At 39.0% G+C, this 23,782-nt stretch overlaps 1 protein-coding gene across 2 annotated transcripts in view; it reads left to right on the forward strand.

Moving 5' to 3' along the window:
* Nucleotides 1-6,289: 6,289 nt before the first annotated feature.
* The window catches only part of ANKRD50 (ankyrin repeat domain 50), a 55,288-nt gene continuing 37,795 nt past the window's right edge, over nt 6,290-23,782 (forward strand). Inside the window, exons 1-2 of one of the 2 annotated variants that reach the window (XM_087437648.1) lie at nt 6,290-6,525; nt 7,693-8,965. In XM_087437648.1, coding sequence (XP_087293774.1) covers nt 8,454-8,965 — 512 coding nt within the window. In that variant the 5' untranslated portion in view covers nt 6,290-6,525; nt 7,693-8,453. The remainder of the gene's footprint in view (nt 6,526-7,692; nt 8,966-23,782) is intronic. The other variant, XM_014784537.2, reaches the window with a different exon arrangement.

Genomic DNA, 23,782 nt, shown 5'->3' on the forward strand with positions numbered 1-23,782 from the left:
TTGGTTAATGCAAATCACAGGCCAGACCAGATACGACGCCAGGCAACTGCTTAAGGGTGTAAATTTCATCAGGCTTGGTTCCTTGGGGCATCTTTGGAGTCTAAGACAGGTACCATTAATAGTTGGAAAAAAGGCATAAAAGTATGGCTTCCCTTTTTCAAGACTGTGGAGATATATACATGTGCCTTTTAGAAAATAATTTAGGGATGGTATTTTCAGTATTTTTCTAGTATAGTGATCATCTCTGACAGGGTGCTAGGTTTCATAGTTAAAAGACTTGGCATACAGTGCTCCTCCACCAATTCAGTTCTAGACTTGGGATTTTAGTTACGTTTTTTTTTTCAGAATAATTTTCAAAAAATAAAAAAAGAATTTTCAAAACAGAGGGGGCTTAATCAAAATTGAATGAAAATAAAAGAAATGATCTAGCTGCCGGCCCCAGGGGCGTAGTGGTTACATTCAGGCATTCCACTTGGGTGGCCCGGGAGTTGGAGGTTCAGATCCTGGGCACGGACCTATTCACCACTCATCAAGCCATGCTGTGGTGGCATCCCATATATGAAGTAGAGGAAGACTGGCACAGATGTTAGCTCAGGGACCAACTTCCTCACCAAAAAAAAAAAAAAGAAGAAGAAATGATCTAATGGAATGATCACATATTAGGCTAACTAAAGAGTGCTAATAACAAATATAGGCACCTGGATAAAACCGATGATTAAGGAAGTTATGAATTACCTCATGGAGGTCATTTAACATCTAGCTTAACAGAGAAAAAACAAAACAAAAACTTCTGAGAAGTTAACCACCCTGCCGTAAGTCTCTGGGTACTGCTGTGTTGTACAACCGTCCCTGCCTCCACCATCACCACAGGGAAATATAAACGAGTTCCTTGCTAACATGTGTAGGATGAGAAGCCTGGGACACACAGGAGCCTCTGTGACCTTAGGAAAATGTCTTCTCAGATGAGTTACTCCCACAGACTCTTCATTCAGTTTATTTTTATGCTTTCTACTATATAATATTAATCTTCCAAACTAACACAGCCTAACTTCCAGAGGTTGCCAATGTTTGGAAAAAGAAACAATAAGGCATGGTTCTAGAAGAACAGAGAGACTGAGGACAATAAACAAAATATAAATATCTCTCATTTACCTGGGAACCTATCAAGTTAATAAACTATGTGTGACAAATCAAGAGATTAATCATATCTAATATTTCACTGAAATCTGATCAAAGAATGCATAGTGGACATAATGGAGTTATGAAAGTCCACCTTGATAAACGTCATTTAGCATTAGGTTCAACTTACTATAATTATACATAATTATTGTTGCTATTTTTACATGTGACCATATGACACAGGAGTCAGGAATATAACATTACTAAGTCAGTTTCAGCTGTTCTCAGATATTTAAATGTGGTTTAGAGAATCCTTCCTTAATGACCTTTATCAGGGTGAGAAATCTGATAAAAGAGTGACGGTGACTGTGGTTGGGCACAGGCATTTGAACTACACATAAGAGTATGGAAGAAAAGGTAGGAAAAAGCAATTATAAGAATCCAATAGAGGGGTATATTTTAGAAGATCCTGATTTACTTTTTAAAATTCCTTGCTGTATTTGAGAGGTGGACAAAGATATGAACATCAGATTCATACTATCATGTGTACTGTTAGGTGTAATTTTGGGGTCTATTGGGAGTTTTGCTCTATCCAGGAGCCTGAAGGATAAGGTGGAGCATTGTAACCAGCTACTCAATAACCATAGCCAGTGAGTATTTATTCTCCTTGGCTGGTAATTCTGCAAAATCTTATTTTGGAGTTTGTTTAATTTTTTGAAGGAAAGGCCTATACCTTATACATTTTATAAGCAAAAACTATTTTTAGGCTTGTTTTCAAGAACAAGAACAAATACAGCTGGCAACAGTATTTTTAAGATGGAAGGCTTAAATAAGCATTCTTTTGAAAAGGGTATTTAAGAGGGCAACCACAGCTGGATGTTCCTATCATTATGCTTACTATGTCAATCAAAGACTTTCTAGAGCAGAGGACCACATCAAGTTCAATAAACATGACTAACATGACTTATGCATGTTTGTGTAAACAAAGCACTGTTAGTAACAGTACTATTAAAATAATCTGAATGGGTTTGGTAGACCTTCATACTTATTTCCAGCTTCTGCCATGTTTAATAGTGTGTGAGATGCATTAGCAGTGAACATAGTTCTTCAAATTTGTGGGGAAATCTGAAAGACTGCCAGCAACAACTCTTTTCCGGACTCTTTCCAGATGCAAAGTAACTAACCCCTTCCTTTTCAAGGATAGTATGTAGGATATTAGATGAAAAAACCAAAACAGCTTGATATGAGAAGCTAGGTAGACACCCCTGGTCTTGGTAGTAGTCAGAGAAACTTGCAAGCTTGCTGATCCTGGGAGCTTGGTGTACTAGTCCGGGGCGCCCTGGCCTGCTGCTGCTGTCTTTGTGGGGTTTTTTTTTGTGTTGTTTTTGGTGAGGAAGATTGGCTCTGAGCTAACAACTGTGCCCATCTTCCTCTATCTTGTATGTGGGACGCTGGCTACAGCCTGGCTTGAAACTGGTATGTAGGTCCATGCCTGGGATCTGAACCTGTGAACCCTGAGCCCCGGAAGCGAGCCCGCAAACTTAACCACTACGCCACCCAGCCAGCCCCAATTGCTGCTGCTGTCTTTGAAATGCATGAACTCACCAGGCTGCCACTTCTGAGAATCAGTGGTAAATGTGGAAGATTAAAGGTAAAATCTATCTGAAATATGTGAAATAGAGACTGAGTCATCCCACAATAGAGCATACAGCAAGTAGGCTGAATGCTTTTGTGCAGTGAACTGAGTTCCTTAATTTTGTGACATAATCTGAAAGACTGCCAACAATAACTATTTGAAAAGTTACTTTGTAAATAACCTGAGTGACCTACACTAGTTAAACTAGAGGACTAAAATGAGTCCTCTAAACTTTCACAGCACTTCATTTAAAATCATTGCAACTCTAAAATCAAAGTATTTGACTTCTGCAGCTTTTAGGTATTGTAATCACTGAAAACAAAGGCTGCAAATAGGAAGATATTGAAATTTACCTCTACAAATCAAGAAAATAACTGAACATACTCCATGATGAGAGCACAAACATTATAAAAGACTCAGTTTTCAAATTTTTGATTGTGCTTTGGAATATCTCAACTTGTGGGGAGAATCTTTTGATGGAGCTGCTGTTTTTAATTGGATAAATTCATGTTTCATATCCAAATGGATTAAAAATGAGAAGACCTATAATTTTTCAGTATCTAAATTTGATTGAAACCATCAAAATAAACACAAAGAAAATATATATGATGACCTTTCTTTTGTTAACACATTTGTTGAAGGATGTTACTCTGAGTGAGGTTAAAAAAAAGATACACCGCAGCTATGACATAGAACTATCTGCTGGGGCTTTGGGGGGAAAAAATAAAATAAATAAAATCTTTAAAAAAAAAAAAAAAAAAAAAGATACACCTATAAGAAGACTTGGGCTGAAAAATTTGTACATTTCAATATAAAGAAATTAAAATTGAGAATATGTTTTATTTATCAGAGTTTGCTTTGAACTTACTAGGTACCTCAGCACTTAGAAAATTTTCAATTAAAAATACTATGGTCAACAGAAGAGCATTCGTTGAAGTGTCAATAATTTCAAATTTATTCAAATGTGAGGAAGATTTCAGGCAATTTTTGTGAACAAACCAAAAATAAGGAAAACCATGTTTTTAAAAAAAAATGCATTCTTTGGAAAAATACAGTATGTGATGTTGGAGAAAATATGCTAGAAAATTGATTAAAGTATGTGAATATGTACCAAAAGTACTCTGCTTCTGCCATTTTTAGCATTCAGGTAATTGATAAAAAGAAGTTTTGTAAAATGTTTTATATAAACATATATTTATGTGTTAATATATGTTATTGTCATTTTTTGGAAAATAATGTTTGAACAGAACTATTCAGTATCTATACTAAAAACAAGTTTCCAGTCAATAGATAAGTATATCCAAGAATTACACAATTGGACAGTTTTAATTATTTTTATTGTCTCTTTTTTGATCTCAAAAAATGTCCTGGTTTGGCTAATAAATGGGTCCACTATATACTGGGCATATATATATATATATATATACTTTTTTTTTTTTCCTTCTTTTCAACAGTGGAGATTTCAGACTTTTGGTGAGAGGGACGTAAAGGCATAAATTTGGTTGAGAGGAGGTAGAAAGGCCTTAAAAAACATCATAGCTTCATATGGAAAACTGGGAAGATAAATGGATACTTTGAAAAGAAAGGATGGCTAAAGCAATCCCAAGTTTCCTTTGCCCTGCAACAACCTCCCCGACTTTAAGAAACTGTGCTCATCCACCTTTATAACCTCCCACTATTCTCAACATAATGCCAAGTGCATAGGAATTCTCTAAGTAAGCGATCATGGAATGAAAGAACAGACACGCTTTACGTGCAGGGAACCTTGTTAAGTGTTCTGAATACAAAGATGTGTAGGGCTCTTCAGAAGTTTTTCTATTAAGGAAAGCAAAAAGCCATAAAAATGAAACATCAAATAAACTTTAAAGCAGAAAAAAAAATTCTACATGAGTCTGAAGATGAATTACTGCTTAGTTATGACTGATATTATTTAAAACAGCATTCCATGATAGTTATCATAAAAAAATAGGCCTTCTAAACCCAAAGTTTCTGTAACTTCTCTATTGAGCAGAAATTATTTTAATTATCGTATTAGCAAATAGTTTAATGAAAATGACAATATTATGTACATATCGCTTATTTAAAATTTTTCTCTAAACATATAATTTTACAACCATGAAACGGAAGGAGTCAATGACTGTCAAGCTGCACGGCAAACAAGCTAAGGGGTAATTAAAATGCTTACACAAACGTAAATCAAAATTGTAGTTTTTTAAAAATCACTTTCATCTCTCTAATTTTGGAGAAGTTATACTATTCTGCCTTTTTTGCTTGTGTTTTGGAAAAGAACCTCAGAATTCACAGTAAATAAATTAGATATTAAGATCAACGAGCTTCAAATGCCACAGACAGGCTGGAAACGAACAGAATGGAAACGTAAACACAAGCACAATCTACGCGGTTATCCGTTTTTCTAGTTACGCGTGATAGCTACACTTTGAAATTCCTAAAACCAGATGGGAGACTGGCTTAATATTTGGGAAACAAACACATTCAAATTAATGGAGAATGGGAGACGGAGAGTTCGTGGTTTCAGCAGAAGTAATAAAATAATAAAGAGAGTACATTTTCTATTCTATCAGTTGACAGTACATTTACTTTCCCAGCAGAAATGTGTAATCTAAATAATCCAGGTCCATGTGACTGCAAACAACTGGCCTGTCTAGTTCAACAGTAACTGCCTGTGGTCAGGCTCTCCAGGGCAGTTCACCTCTGTTCTGCCCTCGACCATGGCCTTTTTCTTCTATAGTGGCCCATGCGGGTCATCCAACTGTCCAGAAGGTCAGGGGCCTGAGACCCATCATGACTGCTTTCAACCTACATTTGGTGGAGGCCATGTCTTTTTCACTAGGCAGGTGGGAACGTCGCCCTATACCCCTACTATTTTTATTTTTACAACATTCTTCCCAGTCTTTTCCTTGCTTCTCTTAGTCCCAGGCTTAGAAAGTAAAAGCATCACCAGAATTTAATGGATTGGAAGGGGACCCCGACAACTGAGGCGCAGGACGGGTCTGGCATGGCCTTTTGCGGCAAGGGGGGGGGTCAAGGAAAAGGCAAAGGGCAACTCCCCCAGCTCAACTGTCCCTCCCAGGAGCGGATACGGCCCCCAAAGCCAGCGAGGCCCTCCAGCCTCTAAGACAAAGGAAGGCTCAGGGCCGAGCGCTGACGGGGTGGGTGGGGGCAGCGACTCGCCTGAGCTCTGGGACGTGAGAACGCAGCCCCCGCCCCCTTCTCCGCCCCCTCCCCGAGAAAGGCGGGGCCTCAAGGTCGCCCCCAGAAAGGTCTCCCCGCGGTGCTGGCAGCGGGTCCCAGGCGGCCGCACACGCCCAGGCACGGGCGGCGACGGGCGGACGCGGTGGGGGAGGGGAGGGGCTAGGGGAGGAGCCAGGGGCGGAGCCGCCGCGCGAAGAAAGGCCGAGCGGCGGGCGGGGGCGGGGCCTGGCCGGGCGGGCGGGGCCGCGGAGTGGGGCGGGGCGGAGCCGGCCGGGGCCGGGGCAGCCAGAGACAGTCAGTGCCCTGACGGCGGCGGCGGCAGCGGCGGCCGTTGGCCGGTGGGGGTTGGGAGGAGCCCGACCGAGGCTGCTGGGGCAGCTGGAACTGGCAGTTGCCGGGCGCCGAGAGGAGGCTCTGGAGCTGGGAGCGTGCTCCAGGCCGGGCGGCGGAGGCGGCTGCAGTTGGAGTCCGGGGAGCGCTGGCGGCGGCGGCTGCTGGGCGAAGCAAGTGTCTGAGGCTGAGAGGCGGCGGCAGCGGCCACGGCGGCTGGGGCCGAGGTAACCGGGGGGCGGCGGCGAGGCCCCTCCCTCAGGTCGGAAGCTCGGGGGCTGCGCCTGGGGTTCGGACCTGACCCACCCTCCCAGCCTTTCCAGCCTCCGGCCCCAGACCCGACTTCTCCCCTGGCTCCGCGGTGGGCCGGGCGGGGGCGGGAGCGGCGCGCGGAGCCGGACCCCGAGCGGGAGGCGACCCCTCCTCAGGCATTGGCAGAGACGCCGGGCCCCCCTCCCCCTTCAAAAGACACACCCCGATCTCGGGGCGGGGCGGGTGTCGAGGCGTTCCCAGCCTTCTGGAGAGGGAGACCTCGGTGTGGAGACTGCACCTCCGACCGTGGCCTCTCCGAGGTGGCCCCCCTGTGGCTCCTTGGGGCTGCTCAAACCCAAGGTGGTTCCCGTCGCTGGGAATCCCGGAGCTCCTTTTGTCTCTCAGCTGAAACCGGAGGCCGGAACTGTAGGCAAACACCCACCAGCCCTGAAGCACCCTCTCCCTATCCCTTTCCTGCCTCGGAAGGCATTCTCCCCCGCAGGCTTTTCTCCGGCCACAGTAGTAGATCCCACTCCTCACCTCCATCCTAAACCTTCCCCTTTGGCGTAGAGGAAGGAAGGATTCACGTTGTCTTTGTGTTTGGATTTATCATTCATGTAAAATCATCCCTCGCCTCCCCTCTTTTGTTTTTCTTAACTCGTTCCCATCCAGCCGCGACCCTGGTAATCATCCCCTAGATTTTGCAAACTATCAACAAAGAAGTGTGTGGCTAGTGCAGTAAACAGAATCCTTGACTGGCTGGTCTGTGTAAGTTAATAAAGCTTCCTTAGCTGGCGCTATTCTACCAAGCTAGTCGGAAAGACCTTTTTGACCAGAGTTAAGGATGTTACTGTACGTACCTAAAGTCTTTTTTTCCCCCTTATACAGTGAGGTTTTAAAAATCTAGGGTAACCTGATTAAAATGTAGCTGTTTGGGAAACATAACCGTAGAGGAAGAAAAATACAGAAGGGAAAATGTAATTATGATCTTGGGGTAATTGTCCAACTTTTTGAAAGTGCCAAGGATGAAGTATATGGATTTTGGGGATTACTTTAACTGGTAAATCGTATCCTTTGATAGGTAAGCATTTATTTAACGTATGATATTTTGCACTAAGATATTTGTGTTTGTTTTATTTTAGTTACTTATGGAAATTGTTGTTTACCTGGACATCTTAAACTGAGAAACCTGTGAACAGGCTCATTAAGAATCTGCTGTCTTGAAAAAATGCATGTTATGAACGCTTTGAATTAGAAGGTGTTAACGGTGGTCTGTTATTTCTGCCACATAAGAGGCCATAATCTGAAACAGTTCTCTCTCTGGCAGTTGCCCAGATGCCGGAAACTGGCAAGGGCTAGTACTTTAAGTGACTATCCTTCAAGAAGTGTAGGGCTACCTACCTACTGTATAAATGTAATCACTTTGATGACATTTAGTATAATGGACACGTTTTCTGCGTCTAATTTTCAGATACAGAATTAACACTTGGAATCCAGAGAAGCATCCTGTACAAATTGAAAGATTGGGCTTTCTCTTTAGGTTTCCAGATGTATTGTCTCATCTGCATATTTGAAACATCCACCGTCACATAAACTCCAGATGTAACCATGGAGTCATGTGACCCATCATAGGAAAAGGGTTGCCAAGCTTTGGAACCAGGCAATTTTCCACCAGTTCAACAATTAAACTGATATATTCTCTGCTGGTAATCAAGAATAAAGAGCCAAATAAAGTCACGCACATTCTATTGGCAAGTGGACTCTGAGGCTGTTGAACTTGACTGTAGCTGGTTACTCTGTCATTCAGAGTCAACCTCTGGTATGCAAGTTATGTCCCAATGGATGTAAAGACCTGTGTTGATGTATCCAGCTTCTAGCAAATGTTGAAGATAAGAAACCTATTATGACTAACCCTTGGGAAGAGAAAGTCTGCAAAATGGCTCAAACGAGTTTACTGCAGGGGAAGCAGTTTTACTGTAGGGAGTGGGTTTTCCACAAGCTTCAGCATTGCCTCCAGGAGAAATCTAACTGCTGCAATAGTGCTGTCAACACCCCATCCCTTGTCATGAATTCTGGGAATAATGCTAGTGTTGTCTCTGGAAAAGGAGCTGCCTGGGGTGTGTTACTGGTAGGAGGGCCTGGCAGTGGCAAGACAGCTCTATGTACTGAGCTCTTGTGGCCAAGTTCACCTACAAGCTTGCAGAGAGGTTTACATCGCCAGGCTTTGGCCTTTCATTTCTGCAAAGCCCAAGACTCTGATACTTTGTGTGTTGGAGGGTTTGTTAGAGGTCTGGTTGCCCAGATCTGCCGCAGTGGACTGCTCCAAGGATATGAGGACAAGCTAAGGGATCCAGCCGTCCAGAGCCTCTTACAGCCTGGGGAATGTGAGAGAAACCCAGCTGAAGCATTTAAAAGGTAACAATAAGAATGTCATGGTGTTCTGGTCTGTGCAAAAATTAGTGTTTTTCTTTTTTTTTAACTGTGGGGTACCATTACTACTGCTGTACATTTAGGGATAGTGTGTGGTTGTGAATACACCTGTTTACTTTGAATATTGAAGGAAACAAAATTTAAGCTTTGTATTGGACAGGATATGAATTAAAACTGTCTTTTACTTGTTTAATAACAGAATGTGAAGCACTGCAGAGATTTAATTTTTTTTCAAATTTGTGACAATTAATAATTTATTTACTTTTCTAATATTACCTAGAGTTGGCAAGGAATTTGTTCTTATGATAGAGAAGAACATGTAGCTGCCTGGAAACTAGGCTACGTTTTCAGGGAGGGCAAACTATACGTGGCACTGAATTTAGAGGAACTCTCAGTGTAGAATCTACTATCTTTTTTGTTTATCGTATTATATCTTTAAATAAGGAAAGTTCTCTTTGAAAGAGTTCATTGGCCATTGAGAATCTGAAGAAAATCTGCTAATGTGTTTTGGGATTTATTCTCCTATCAAGTAAATAAAAAGTTGAGTGATATTTTGAAATATGTCATATGTATAAAATAATGAAAAATTGACATCGTTTTAGTATTTTTAGTGAGTGATACAAAACCAGTTTTTTTCCTCACCTCAATTAAGCATTTTTCCATGGTAAATGGATTGGTCTAAGAAGAGCAGGTTGCTTTTCAGAGCGCTTCCAGATTCAAAATGTGTTCAAGAAAACATGAGTCCTTGAAAATAATTTTTTGCATATCACCTCTCTGCTCCTTGTAAAAGAAACAGGCAAATTGTTATTTTGTGCTTGGTGTTGCCTCACTGCTGCTTGAATTACTCATTTTGCCATATACCTTTCCCCCTCCACAATAAGCAGGCAAAAGTTTATTTCCCAAAGATTCAGGGACACTATGCACTGGAGGTTAGTGTGTATGTGTGTGTATGTTTGTGTGTGTGTGTGTCTGTCCCATCTGTCTCTGTGTGCATGTGTCTTTTGGAGTCATGTGAGCAGGCTTTGAATTGCTGTGAAGAGTGATGTTTGTTCTTATGTTGTCCTCAGATCTAATGGTATGAAATCTGTGAAATTTGAATGATATTGAAAATATTAATAATAGCAAGCACTGTGTGTCAGTCACTGTTGTAAGTGCTTTACAAATATTAAATCATTTTATCTTCTTGACAATCTTATAAGGTAGGTACTATTACTATTCCCATTTTATAGATGAGGAAATGGACGCACAGAGAGCCTAAGTAACTTGTCCAAGGTTACAGGCCGGTGAGTGGCAGAGCTGGAATTTGAAATACATGTGTATGTATACAGGTTTATAATCATAGAAATTCTTTGGAGGACTTGACTGGAAGTGGAGTAGTTTAGAAGTTTGTTTATGTAAAGTTGGAGGACAGGGGTGTGTGTCACAGTTGTGGTTTCAGTGTAGTTTTCAGATTACTCATATAGGTGATAGAGAGAGTGGTAGTCTAGAAGGATCGTTACGGATACTGGTATAGAATTCAGACGTGGGAGGGGTTTATTAAAGCTGGAGAGATGTGTCTTTGAGAGGTGTGATGTTCTTGCAGACTTTTTTTTTTTTTTTAATTTTTTGTTTATTGCAGTAACATTGGTTTATAACATTGTATAAATTTCAGGTGTACATCCCTATACTTCTATTTCTGCATAGATACATCATGTTCACCACCCAAATACTAATTACAACCCATCACCACACACATGTGCTGAATTATCCCTTTCGCCCTCCTCCCTCCCCCCTTCCCCTCTGGTAACCACCAATGCAATCTCTGTCTCTATGGGTTTGTTTATTGTTGTTATTATCTACTACTTCATGAAGGAAATCATACGGTATTTGACCTTCTCCCTCTGACGTATTTCACTTTGCATAATACCCTTAATGTCCATCCATGTTGTGACAAATGGCTGTTTTTCATCATTTCTTATGGCTGAGTAGTATTCCATTGTGTATATATACCACATCTTCTTTATCCATTCGTCCCTTGATGGGCACTTAGGTTGCTTCCAAGTCTTGGCTATTGTGAGTAACGCTGCAGTGAACACAGGGGTGCATGTATCTTTATGCATTCATGTTTTCAAGTTCTTTGGATAAATACCCAGCAGTGGAGTAGCTGGATCATATGGTAGTTTATCCTTGATTTTTTGAGGAATCTCCATACTGTTTTCCATAGTGGCTGCACCAGTTTGCACTCCCACCAGCAGTGTATGAGAGTTCCCTTCTCTCCACATCCTCTCCAACACATGTTGTTTCCTGTCTTGTTAATTATAGCCATTCTGACGGGCGTGGGGTGATATCTCATTGTAGTTTTGATTTGCATTTCCCTGATAGTTAATGATTTTGAACATCTTTTCATGTGTCCGTTGGCCATCTGTATATCTTCTTTGGAGAAATGTCTGTCCAGGTCTTTTACACATTTTTTAATTGGGTTGCTAGTTTTTTTGTTGTTGAGATGCATCAGTTCTTTGTACATTTTGGAGATTAAGCCCTTGTCAGATGTATGGTTTGCAAATATCTTCTCCCAATTGTTAGGTTGTCTTTTCGTTTTGTTGATAGTTTCCTTTGCTGTGCAGAAGGTTTTTAGTTTGATGTAGTCCCATTTGTTTATTTTTTCTATTGTTTCTCTTGCCCGGTCAAACATGGTGCTTGAAAATATGTTGCTAAGACTGATGTGGAAGAGTGTACTGCCTATGTTTTCTTGTAGAAGTTTCATAGTTTCAGGTCTTACATTCAAGTCTTTAATCCATTTGGAGTTAATTTTTGTGTATGGTGTAAGGTAAGAGTCTACTTTCATTTTTTTGCATGTGGCTGTCCAGTTTTCCCAACACCATTTGTTGAAGAGACTTTCTTTTCTCCATTGTATGTTCTTGGCTCCTTTGTCAAAGATTAGCTGTCCATAGATGTGTGGGTTTATTTCTGGGCTTTCGATTCTATTCCATTGATCTGTGTGTCTGTTTTTGTGCCAGTACCATGCTGTTTTGGTTACTATAGCTTTGTAGTATATTTTGAAATCAGGGAGTGTGATACCTCCAACTTTGTTCTTTTTTCTCAGGATTCTTCTACTTATTCGGGGTCTTTTGTTGTTCCAAATAAATTTTAGGATTCTTTGTTCTATTTCTGTGAAAAATGTTGTTGGAACTTTGATAGGGATTGCATTGAATCTATAGATGGCTTTAGGAAGTATGGACATCTGAACTATGTTAATTCTTCCAGTCCAAGAGCACGGAATATCTTTCCATTTCTTTGTGTCTTCTTCAATTTCTTTCAGCAATGTTTTATAGTTTTCCGTGTACAGCTCTTTCACCTCTTTGGTTAAGTTTATTCCTAGGTATTTTATTCTTTTTGTTGCAATTGTAAATGGGATGGTATTCTTAATTTCTCTTTCTGCTACTTCATTGTTAGTGTATAGAAATGCAACTGATTTTTGTATGTTGATTTTGTATCCTGCAACTTTACCATATTCGTTTATTACTTCTAAAAGTTTTCTGGTGGATTCTTTAGGGTTTTCTATATATAAAATCATGTCATCTGCAAATAGTGGCAGTTTCACTTCTTCCTTTCCAATTTGGATCCCTTTTATTTCTTTCTCTTGCCTGATTGCTCTGGCTAGGACTTGCAGTACTATGTTAAATAGGAGTGGTGACAGTGGGCATCCTTGTCTGGTTCCTGTTCTTAGAGGGATAGCTTTCAGTTCTTCACCATTGAGGATGATATTGGCTGTGGGTTTCTCATATATGGTCTTTATTATGTTGAGGTACTTTCCTTCTATACCCGTTTTATTCAAGAGTTTTTATCATAAATGGCTGCTGTATCTTGTCAAATGCTTTCTCTGCATCTATTGAGATGATCATGTGATTTTTGTTTTTCATTTTATTAATGTGGTGTATCACATTGATTGATTTGCGAATGTTAAACCATCCCTGCATACCTGGAATAAATCCCACTTGATCATGGTGTATAATCTTTTTAATGTATTGTTGTATGTGATTTGTTAGTATTTTGTTGAGGATTTTCGCATCGATGTTCATCAGTGATATTGGCCTGTAGTTTTCTTTTTTTGTGCTGCCCTTGTCTGGTCTTGGTATCAGGGTAATGTCGGATTCATAGAATGACTTAGGGAGCTTCCCCCCCTCCTCAATTTTTTGGAAGAGTTTGAGAAGGATAGGTATTAAGTCTTCTTTGAATGTTCGGTAGAATTCACCAGGGAAGCCATCTGGTCCTGGACTTTTATTTTTGGGGAGGTTTTTGATTACTGTTTCAATCTCCTTGCTGGTGATTGGTCTATTCAAATTCTCTACTTCTTCTTGATCCAGTTTTGGAAGGTTGTATGATTCTAAGAATTTATCCATTTCTTCCAGGTTGTTGAATTGGTTGGCATATAGCTTTTCATAGTGTTCTCTTATAATCTTTTGTGTTTCTGAGGTGTCTCTTGTAATTTCTCTTCTTTAATTTCTGATTTTACTTATTTGTGCCTTCTCTCTTTTTTGTTGGTGAGTCTAGCTAAAGGTTCGTCAATTTTGTTGATCTTTTCAAAGAACCAGCTCTGGGTTTTATTAATTTTTTCTATTGTTTTTTTGGTCTCTATTTCATTTATTTCTGCTGTGATTTTTTTTTTTTTTTTTTTTTTAAAGATTTTATTTATTTTATTTTTTCCCCCCAAAGCCCCAGTAGATAGTTGTATGTCATAGCTGCACATCCTTCTAGTTGCTGTATGTGGGACGCGGCCTCAGGATGGACGGAGAAGTGGTGCCTCGATGCGCACCCGGGATCCGAACCCGGGCCACCAGCATTGCAGCGCACGCACTTAACCACCAAGCCACAGGGCCGACCCTCTGCTGTGATTTTTATTATTTCCCTTTTTCTACTGATTTTGGGCTTGGTTTGTTCTTCTTTTTCCAGCTCCTTTAGGTGCATTGTTAGATTGTTTATTTGAGATTTTTCTTGTTTGTTGAGATAGGCCTGTATCGCTATAAACTTCCCTCTTAGAACCGCTTTTGCTGTATCCCATAAATTCTGGCATGTCGTATTTTCATTTTCATTTGTCTCCAGGTATTTTTTGCTTTCTTCTTTGATTTCTTCGTTGACCCAGTCGTTGTTCAGTAGCATTTTGTTTAATCTCCATGTATTTGTGGCTTTTCTGATTTTCTTCCTATAGTTGATTTTTAGTTTCATACCGTTGTGGTCAGAAAAGATGCTTGGTATTATTTCAATCTTCTTAAATTTGTGGAGACTTGTTTTGTGGCCTAATATGTGATCAATCCTGGAGAATGTTCCATGTGCATTTGCAAAGAACGTGTATTCTTCGGTTTTTGGATGGAATGCTCTATATGTATCTACTAGGTCCATCTGTTCTAGTGTATCATTTAAAGCCAGTGTTTCCTTATTAATCTTCTGTTTGGATGATCTATCCGTTGGTGTAAGTAGAGTGTTAAAGTCCCCTACCATTATTGTGTTACTGTCTATTTCTGTTTTTATGTCTGTTAATAATTGCTTTATATATTTAGGTGCACCTACATTGGGTGCGTAGATATTTACAAGTGTTATATCCTCTTGTTGGATTGTTCCCTTGATCATTATGTAATGCCCTTCTTTGTCTCTTTTTACAGTTTTTGTTTTAAAGTCTATTTTGTCTGATATGAGTACTGCTACCCCAGCTTTCTTTTCATTGCCATTTGCATGGAGTATCTTTTTCTATCCCTTCACTTTCAGTTTGTGAGTGTCTTGAGGTCTGAAGTGTGTCTCTTGTGTCTCAGCGTATATATGGGTCTTGTTTTTGTATCCAGTCAGCCACCCTATGCCTTTTAATTGGAGCATTTAGACCATTGACATTTAAAGTAGCTATTGATAAGTATGTACTTACTGCCATTTTTTAACTTCTGTTTTTCTCAGTGTTTTAGTAGTCCTTCTCTGTTCCTTTTTTCTTCTGTACAGAATTGGTGGTCTCTTTAGTTTGACCGAAAGCTCTACTCTTTAACTCCCCTCCTCCCTCATTTTATGTTTTTGATATCATATCTAACCTCTTTTTTGTGCATTTGTATCCATTACCCTCTTATCATGGAAATAGATAATTTTTCCTATTTGTGGTCTTCTCTTTTCCCCTTAAATCAGTCCCTTTAACATTTCTTGTAGCACTGGTTTCTTGGTGACAAACTCCTTTAATTTTTGCTTGTCTGGGAAATTTTTTATCTCTCCTTCCATTTTGAATGATAACCTTGCTGCGTAGAGTATTCGTGGCTATAAGTTTTTTTCTTTTAGCACTTTAAATATATCGTGCCATTCTCTTCTAGCCTGTAAGGTTTCTGCTGAGAAGTCAGCTGATAGCCTTATGGGGTTTCCTTTGTATGTAACTTGACTTTCTCGTGCGGCTTTTAGGATTCTCTCTTTATCTTTAATTCTGGACATTTTGATTATGATGTGTCTTGGTGTGAGCCTCTTTGGGTTTATCTTGTTTGGGGCTCTCTGTGCTTCCTGTACCTGGATGTCTGTTTCCTTCCTTAGGTTAGGGAAGTTTTCATCTATTATTTCTTGAAATAGATTCTCTGCCCCTTTGTCTTGCTCATCTCCTTCCGGGACACCTATAACATGGATGTTAGTGCACTTGATGTTGTCCCAGAGGTCCCTTAGACTGTCCTCACTCTTTTTAATTCTTTTCTCTTTTACCTGTTCACCTTGGGTAATTTCTTCTAGTCTTTCGTCCAACTCACAGATCCGTTCTTCTGTATCCTCTACTCTGCTTTTGAGTCCCTCTAATGAATTTTTCATTTCCAGTATTGTATTCTTCATTTCTGATTGGTTCTTTTTTATATCTTCCACTTCTTTGTTGACATTCTCACTGAGTTCGCCTATTCTTCTCCCCAGATCAGTGAGCATCCTTAACACTCTTAGTTTGAACTCTCTGTCGGGTAGGTTGCTCATTTCTGTTTCACTTAGTTCCTTTTCTGGGGTTTTGTCCTGTTCCCTTACTTGGAATGTATTCCTTTGCCTCCTCATTTTGCCTGTTTCCCTGTGCTTGTGACTATGTATTAGGTAGGTCAGCTACGGCTCCTGCTCTTGGATATGTGACCTTATGTAAGTGATGCCTTTGGAGGCCTGCCGTGTGCTTCCCTCATTTCTCAATGTTCCAGGGGTAACCCCTATGTGGGCTACGTGTGTCCTTCTGTTGTGGCCTGTTTGCTCTCCCTGTAGGTGCCCAGGTTGGCCGAGTTATGCTCCTAGCCAGCTGTTGTAATGCTCAGCTGCTTGTAGTTGTGGGCCCTTCAGTCTCTTTTATCAGGTGTGGGGAGCCCCAGCACAGTTGGCTGCAAGTTCTAATACCACATTTATGTTGCAGTATTTCTTTTAAGTGAGTAGGCCCCCAGCGTGGCAGGTTGTTAGGCTCAGGGGCTTACAACTGCTATAAGCCTTCAGCCTTTAGGTCTCTTGTCAGCTCTCTGAGGATTGTAGCTTGGTGGGGCTGGCCTCAGGCACGGGAGCATCCGATTGTTTCAGGCTTTGGAAGGTGGGGCAAACCGCCTATGTGGGTCTTTAAGAAGCACAAGTCTTCTGCAGCTGACAAGCCCTGCCGCCCACAGGTCCACACACACACTCAACACAGTCCTGCCCCGTGTGCGTGCCCTGACCTCCCGAAGCGGACCCAGTCTCTCCACGGCGGGAGCCCCACACACTCCACCACTGCCCCACACTCTCCACCAGCTCCTTGTGCACGCCCTGCCCTGCTGAAGTTGGCTCAGTTGCCAGGCTGCAGAGAATCCAGTCACCAATCTATGCAGGCCCACAAGTTGCCCGAGGGCTTGTTGTTGGGTGGGGCCAGACTCTAGGGTGGGCTGCCTCTTGCAGACTTTTTAATGTATAAATGCAGTCCAGTAAAACTCCAGGCAAGCTATTATCTTTTGCTGTTAGCCATCAAAATCAAGGCTACAACTGTTGTATCATTCTTAAATTAATGAGGAAATCTGTTGGTGGACGCCTATGGTACAAATATGAGATGCCAGGTTTGATGGACAGTGTTTAATATGGAATCACTGTATGGAATCAATAAGGTAGTCTTGAATATAAAACTTTACTTTTTAAGAGACTTCAAGTCTGTACATAAACAAGTCTTTTCATCTTGACTTACTGCTTTTTCTGAAGATACTATCACTAGTTGAAGAGCTGAATTTTCATTTCTTGTAAGTAATTTCGTAAGCTATTTGAATTTGACAGCTTAGAAAACCAGTTTCAAAGAGCTTAGTCAAGTTGAATGTAATCTAACTAAATTATGTAATTATACAATTCATTTTATTGAAATTTGTATGTAAATTTCTAATACATTTAAATATTTAAAATCATGTCTGATAACTGTATATTTTTGATATATTCTGTTACTGAGCAGATCTTTCTCTACAGTATCATAGGTTTCCTGAAAAAGATCTTTCTACTGAGACGGTCCTCCTATAATTTTTTTTTCCTGTGTGAATTTTAGTTACTAATTGAAGGGAACTGAGAAGCAAATAGAACTGTATGTAAAAACCACAGCAGTACTGATTTTCTGATTGACAGAAGGAACTAATCATTTGTATTCCCATCTATACTTTGGTAGGAAAAACCTAGTCTTTCTACTTGGACCATTTTGGTGCTTTTAATCCCCTACTGGATCTTTCAAAAACCTGAGTCACTTTCTTTCTTCATTACAGTAATTAATCATTAAATAAAAGAGGTAACTTTGGTATTGGCACAACTGTTTCTGATAATTCATAGAGATACATTTCCTCTAAGGCTGTGAAGCCATAATGCAACCATAGTCGAATGCAAACATGAGAACGCAATTGAAAGTTAAAAAGAAATATTTTTGCCTAGCCTATGGCATTAGGTGATCCAGGCCTCTAGTTTTGGACAAATAGTTAAGATTTTATTGTAAGTTCTATTAGTGATTGACTGACTTGTTAACTCTTTAGAGAATTTTAATAGGAATGTATTTTATTTAAATAGGAATAAGTATTCCTATTTGTTTAATAGGAATGTATTTTATTTTATATTAGGCGGCATATGTAATTCAACAGGTAGACAATGGGGCAAAAGATAATTGTTTTCAAGGAGTTACAATATTTTGAGAGAGACAGATGGAAGTAGCTAATTATAACATGATGGGAGATCAAGCCGTTGTGTATTGTTATTTTCGTAACACCTACCACTTGATAATATTGATGGTTTCATATATTCATATGTGAAACAATTTAGTAGTAATAGAAAATTGGTAAAGAAAAATCTTAGTTCTTCACGGATCCACGGAGCTGGGGAAATTGCAGAGTGATTCAGTAATGAATACTTTTTATCCACTCTTGGGTTTTACTTCCCTTAATGATACTAGATACAATATGTAGTATTATAAGCTAACTTCTTACATGAAGTCATATAGCTAAGTGGTAACTTGTTAATTACCAGTCTATTGAAATTAGGTTTTCTTGGTGATAATTAAAAGAAGAGTGAGAAGGGACCGGCTCAGTGGCGCAAGCGGTTAAGTGTGCGCGCTCCGCTGGGGCGGCCTGGGGTTCGCCAGTTCGGATCCTGGGCGCACACCAACACACTGCTTGTCAAGCCATGCTGTGGTGGCGTCCCATATAAAGTGGAGGAAGATGGGCATAGATGTTAGCCCAGAGCCAGTCTTCCTCAGCAAAAAAAAAAAAAAAAAAAAGAGGAGGATTGGCAGATGTTAGCACAGGGCTGATCTCCTCACAAAAAAAAAAAAGTGAGAAGAACTTCATATTACTCTAGTTAAATATTGCTCCTTTCCTTCCCTTCTGATATGGTATAGTGTACTCTGTTGATTCTTAGATTTAGTTGTCGTGAAATGTCTTCAGACATTCATTCATTCATTCTTACAGCAAATATTTATTGAGAGTCTTTTGTGTTTTAAGCCCAGTTCAGTTGGAGATATTTTTTGAGAACCTTCTGTGTGTTAGGTAGAGTTCAGCTGTAGATAAATTAGTGAATAGAACAGACAAAATGCCCTGCCTTCATGGAGCTTAAATTCGTACACTGATATTGATCTTATTTCCAAATACTTGTTAGAGTGTTCATGCAACACATAAACATTTTAACACTAATAGAATTATATGATCTTCCAAAAGGAATGATGAATGAAGACACATTAATTTCTTTTTTTTTTCCCTATTTTTCTTTCTTAACTGAGCTATTGTTATTACATTTTAGAATATTTTTTTTTTCCCATTTCTGTTGGTGGAACTAAGTTGATGAGAATTACATTTTCCCTTGTTTTGAGAACCAAAAGCTGATATCTTTCATTCTGCCTTCCGCTTCAGGCTTTTATTGCAAAACCTTGTATATTTGTGTTGAGTTGTCTTGAGTTAGTGTTAGAGGTAGAGTTTCCTAGTAGTCCTATAACTATAAAACAAATTCTATTTATTTTTGACAAGGCATCTAAGTTAGGGAGGTGGTGGTTTTAGGTCTTGGGACTGATTTAGAAGCATTACTGAAGATGGTTATTTCATTCAACCAGAAACTCTTTTCTGAACCATACTGTCATGATCCTTTAACCCAAGAGTCTTTTTGGAGATTTAGATGATGTGGACCTGGGAAATGCAAATCTTTGTTCTTGCTTGGATATCATTTCCTAACTTTTCTTTCTGGTTAACAATCTGCAAGACCAGGTGTGAATTTTCTATGTGATGTTAGTTTTCCCGAGTTGAGTAAAAAAAAGATTTTGTTCGGTGTAATGTTGATAGGAATTAAACATCTTCAGGGTTACCACGAGTTATGAGTTAACTGGAATAAAATTGTGATGAAGAATTAATGATGAATGACTTGAGACTTTGAGAGTTTAGCAGAAAAGTTGTGTTAGTTGTAAAAGGCAACAATGGCTTGTTAGAGAAGGGTTGGGAACTGGAAGACTGAACTCGGACATTTGTTTTTTATGTCAAATAGGAATCGTTGAATGGTGGTATCTTCTTAATCTTTTCACTTCCTTCTCCTTGAATATTTATAGTTCTTCACTTGCATCTCTTTAGATATTTAGCTTCATTTGTAGTTATTTATGCATATATCTTGTATCTCCTCTATTAGGTGTATGCTTCTTCATGACAGTATTCATGACTGATTTTTGTTTTATATTTACCGTAGTGCTTTCACCAGCATTTTGCATATAGTAAGTGCTAAATGGTTATTGTTTGAATGAACAATGCTGCTTACCTATCTAGAATGTGTTTGAACCTAATTGAAGAACAGCTGAATCTCTTGCATAAGAAAGGAAATTGAAATGTTATATCATTTAGGTCGGTTTTAAATGCAGACTAGACTGGTATAGTGATTATTAATTTATTAACCTGCTGTCTGCTCTTTAGCATGTATGAATATGGCATTGGTCCAGCTAACTTTAAGTGGCCGGATGTCTATCTTGTGTCTCAACCACCTCCAGATATTTTTGGCAAACTCAGCAAAGGGGCTAAGAACCAAATGGGACTGGAACGTGTGCTTCCTTCTTGCCCTCAGTTGTGGGGTATTTTCAAGGCAAAATATTCTCTTTCCATTATCTGTTTTATATAACTAATGCTGTGTGAGATAAGTGTCATTATCTTTCTTAAATGGTTATTATCAGATTAAAAGATTTTGTAAAAGTGTCTTCACTGTTCACATTTTGAATAAAATAAATGAATCAATATAATTTTCATAATCAAAATTCTACATTTCTTTTGGTCTAAGATTGTCACTTTAAACTGAATTGTCTGTTGTTTCTGACTTTTAACTATGTTATCTTTAGTTTAAGATGGACTTCCATTCATTCAAACCCTCCTACTTTCCCTTCCTAAACTCTTTCTACCCTAGATAGGCTCTGTCTTTTATACTTCCTATCCAAGTGCTGCTGCTTTTGGTTCCTGATATTCCTTGTCATTTACTGAACCAGTCCTCAGCCTTTAATCACTTCTGCTATAATGGCGTAACACACGGCTCCATATTTATACTGTTTAACGTCAGCCACGTTCTTAATTCTGCTCGGCCATTCTTTTATATAACTCAGATTTTTTTCAGACCAGAGAGAGTAAAGTGGTGCCCTATAGATTGAATATGTTTTTTACCCAATTCAAGAAATTTTACACACATATCCAGATTTTGATTTTTCTTGACAAATGCTGGGAATTTTGTCAATTAGGTTCTCATTCCTTTGAAGCAGTAATCTGGCGAAGCTGAGTCAGCTCCTGTCTTTGTATGGGGCTTACATGCTCTAATTTGATCCAGTCCCCCCACTCCCTGTTAGTCTATCCCAAAACCACTTCATTTGTTTATTTATGCCAGCTTGGCTCCTATAGGCATGTTCAAACGTGAACACGTTTCCTATTTCTCTGAAAAAGAAAAAAGCTATATTTTTTTATCTCCCCCCAAATTTGCTTTTGTATTATCTCAAATCTGTGTATACAAGTGCTGCTACTTCTTCCCTGTCACCTCTTTTCTTCTTAACTTACCCAAGTATGGCTTCTATCTCTACATATTCACAGAAGGCTGTTTATGCAGAGAAGTTTCTGAACTCACTGCTCAGTCTAGCCTTAGATGATGTATTTTAGCACTTTTTTCATTATTTTTACTCTCTTCCTTTCAGAATCTCCTGTCTGACTACATTCTTTGGTGGCACTTACTGTATTTTCTCTCTGGATCTTTGTCCAACAAAACTTACTTATATCTTTTCTCTTTATACGTATTCCTTCAATAATTTTATTTACTTACTTGGCTACTGATGCTCATATCTAATATGATAGCAATCAAATCTGCCTCAATAGCCTTTATCTTTGTTCTGATCAACATATATCTTTTCACTGGAGTGTCCCTCACTAACCTTCCTATATTCAAACTAGCATCTCTTCCAGCATTTCTATTCATTGACTTATTCATTCATTTCTTAAACAAATGTTCAGCACCTGCTGTGTGCCAGCTATGTGCTAAGTGTCAGGGCTAAAGTGGTGAGCCAAACAGGACACAGTTAAGTGGGGGGAAATACATTGAACTAATAATCACAAAAATAAATGTAAAAATGCAGCTTTGATAAGTACCAAGGAGGAGGGACACAGAATGGGAAGAAAGCATGAAATTTGATCGTTATCTGGAATTCTGGGAAAACTGACTCTTTTTATCTAAGTTGTTCCATAATTATTCTTACTTCCTAGACTCTTTCTACTTAAAAGTGTAATCTTAAGATCAAAAATATTGGCATCACCTGGAAAATTATTAGAAATGCAGAGTCTGTGGTCTACTGACTAAATCTCCCTTTATTAACCAGATTTGTATGTGAATCCTGTGCATGTTTGAAGTTTGAGAAGCACTGCCCTAGGCTAGATTGTAGAGTTTTCTTGACTATTTTCTATTATATTACTCTATTCTAAGGTATTTAATCTTTTTCTTGGACTGTTTCTTGAATTCTTTTACCCTAATCTAGAATTTCTATTCATCTACTCCTAGTTGGTCTACTTAATTTTAGCCTCTATATTCTAATTCATTTTGCTCACAGTTGGCCAGTTAACCATAGTAAAACAGTACTTTCTTTAGGTCGTTCCTCTGAGCCTGTGAAAACCTACACAACAAATTCAAATTTCTCTGCTTATCTTTAAAATCTCTTGATAATTTAGTTCTGCTCCATCTAAAGTATGTGTCAGGTTTCCATAACCTCACCAGAGCACATTAAGCTCATTTATTCTTTCAAGAGATATTTTAAGCCTATGAGACAATGTTGAAGCTGATAAGGAGATATGAATAAGTAAGAATATTCTTATTTTTCTTAGTGTTAGTAAGAACTTCATATGTATAATAAGGATATGGACCTTTTGTTTGTTATATATGTTGTAGATTTTTTTTGTGTAGTTTGTTTTTTAGCCCCTCACTTTGCTTTTAGCAATTTTGCTGGTTTTTAAAATTTTATGAAGTAAAATAAATGATTACCTATTTTTCTGCCCTTAAAAATATCTTTGAAGTGCATTCTGGTTGGTTGCCTGTCTTTACCCTGTAGTTGTTCTAGTGATGTCTTTAACCATACCTTGTGTAATTGTCTTAAATTTAAAACCAATTTCTCTCTTTTCTGTTATCCTAATCTCAGAAATAGTCCTAATGTCATTTTTTTCCTGCTGTATACATGTATAGCTAAATATAGTCTTTGGTAATAAAATAGAATTTGAAAATTTTCATGTAATTGCTTAATAAAAATAAGTATTAATTAAGAGAACTAATTATATCTTGCTTGTGGTTATCTTGAAGAATGATTTGGAGCTTTCCGGAAACTGGTGACCTTTTACAATTATGACTCATGATTTGAATGCATAGAAACTGTGGTGGATCGAATTATTTACTTTTGTTCTTCATCTCTCCATGTATCCTTGGTCTTTGCCGTGTGATATAGCAGGTCTTTCTACAGGAGAAGTGTACTTCTCTGCCTTTTGATTTTGGCTCAGCCATGGGATGTTAGCAGACATGACCCAAACAGAGGCTTAAAATGTGCATGAGTGGTTGGGCTTGCCTTTGCTTCTGCCATCACCATGAGAAGGACACGTGCTGGCTAGCTTATTGGTCCAAGGAGGATGACAGAGATGTGGAGCAGAGCAAACCCCACGTGCAGCTTGACTCCAAGCCTAGGGTAGATCAACAAACACACAGACACAGGAGAAAGTATAAATGATTGTTATTTTAAGCCACTGAGATTTGGGTGGTTTGTGATATACCACTGTTTTGAAAATAGCTAACAATACAAAAACTAAGGATATGATATTTCAAATGGGAAGTGATTAATTTTATCAAAAATCT

This window comes from Ceratotherium simum, chromosome 12 (assembly GCF_057802395.1).
Source record: "Ceratotherium simum simum isolate JZ-2026a chromosome 12, ASM5780239v1, whole genome shotgun sequence".
Taxonomy (NCBI): domain Eukaryota; kingdom Metazoa; phylum Chordata; class Mammalia; order Perissodactyla; family Rhinocerotidae; genus Ceratotherium; species Ceratotherium simum.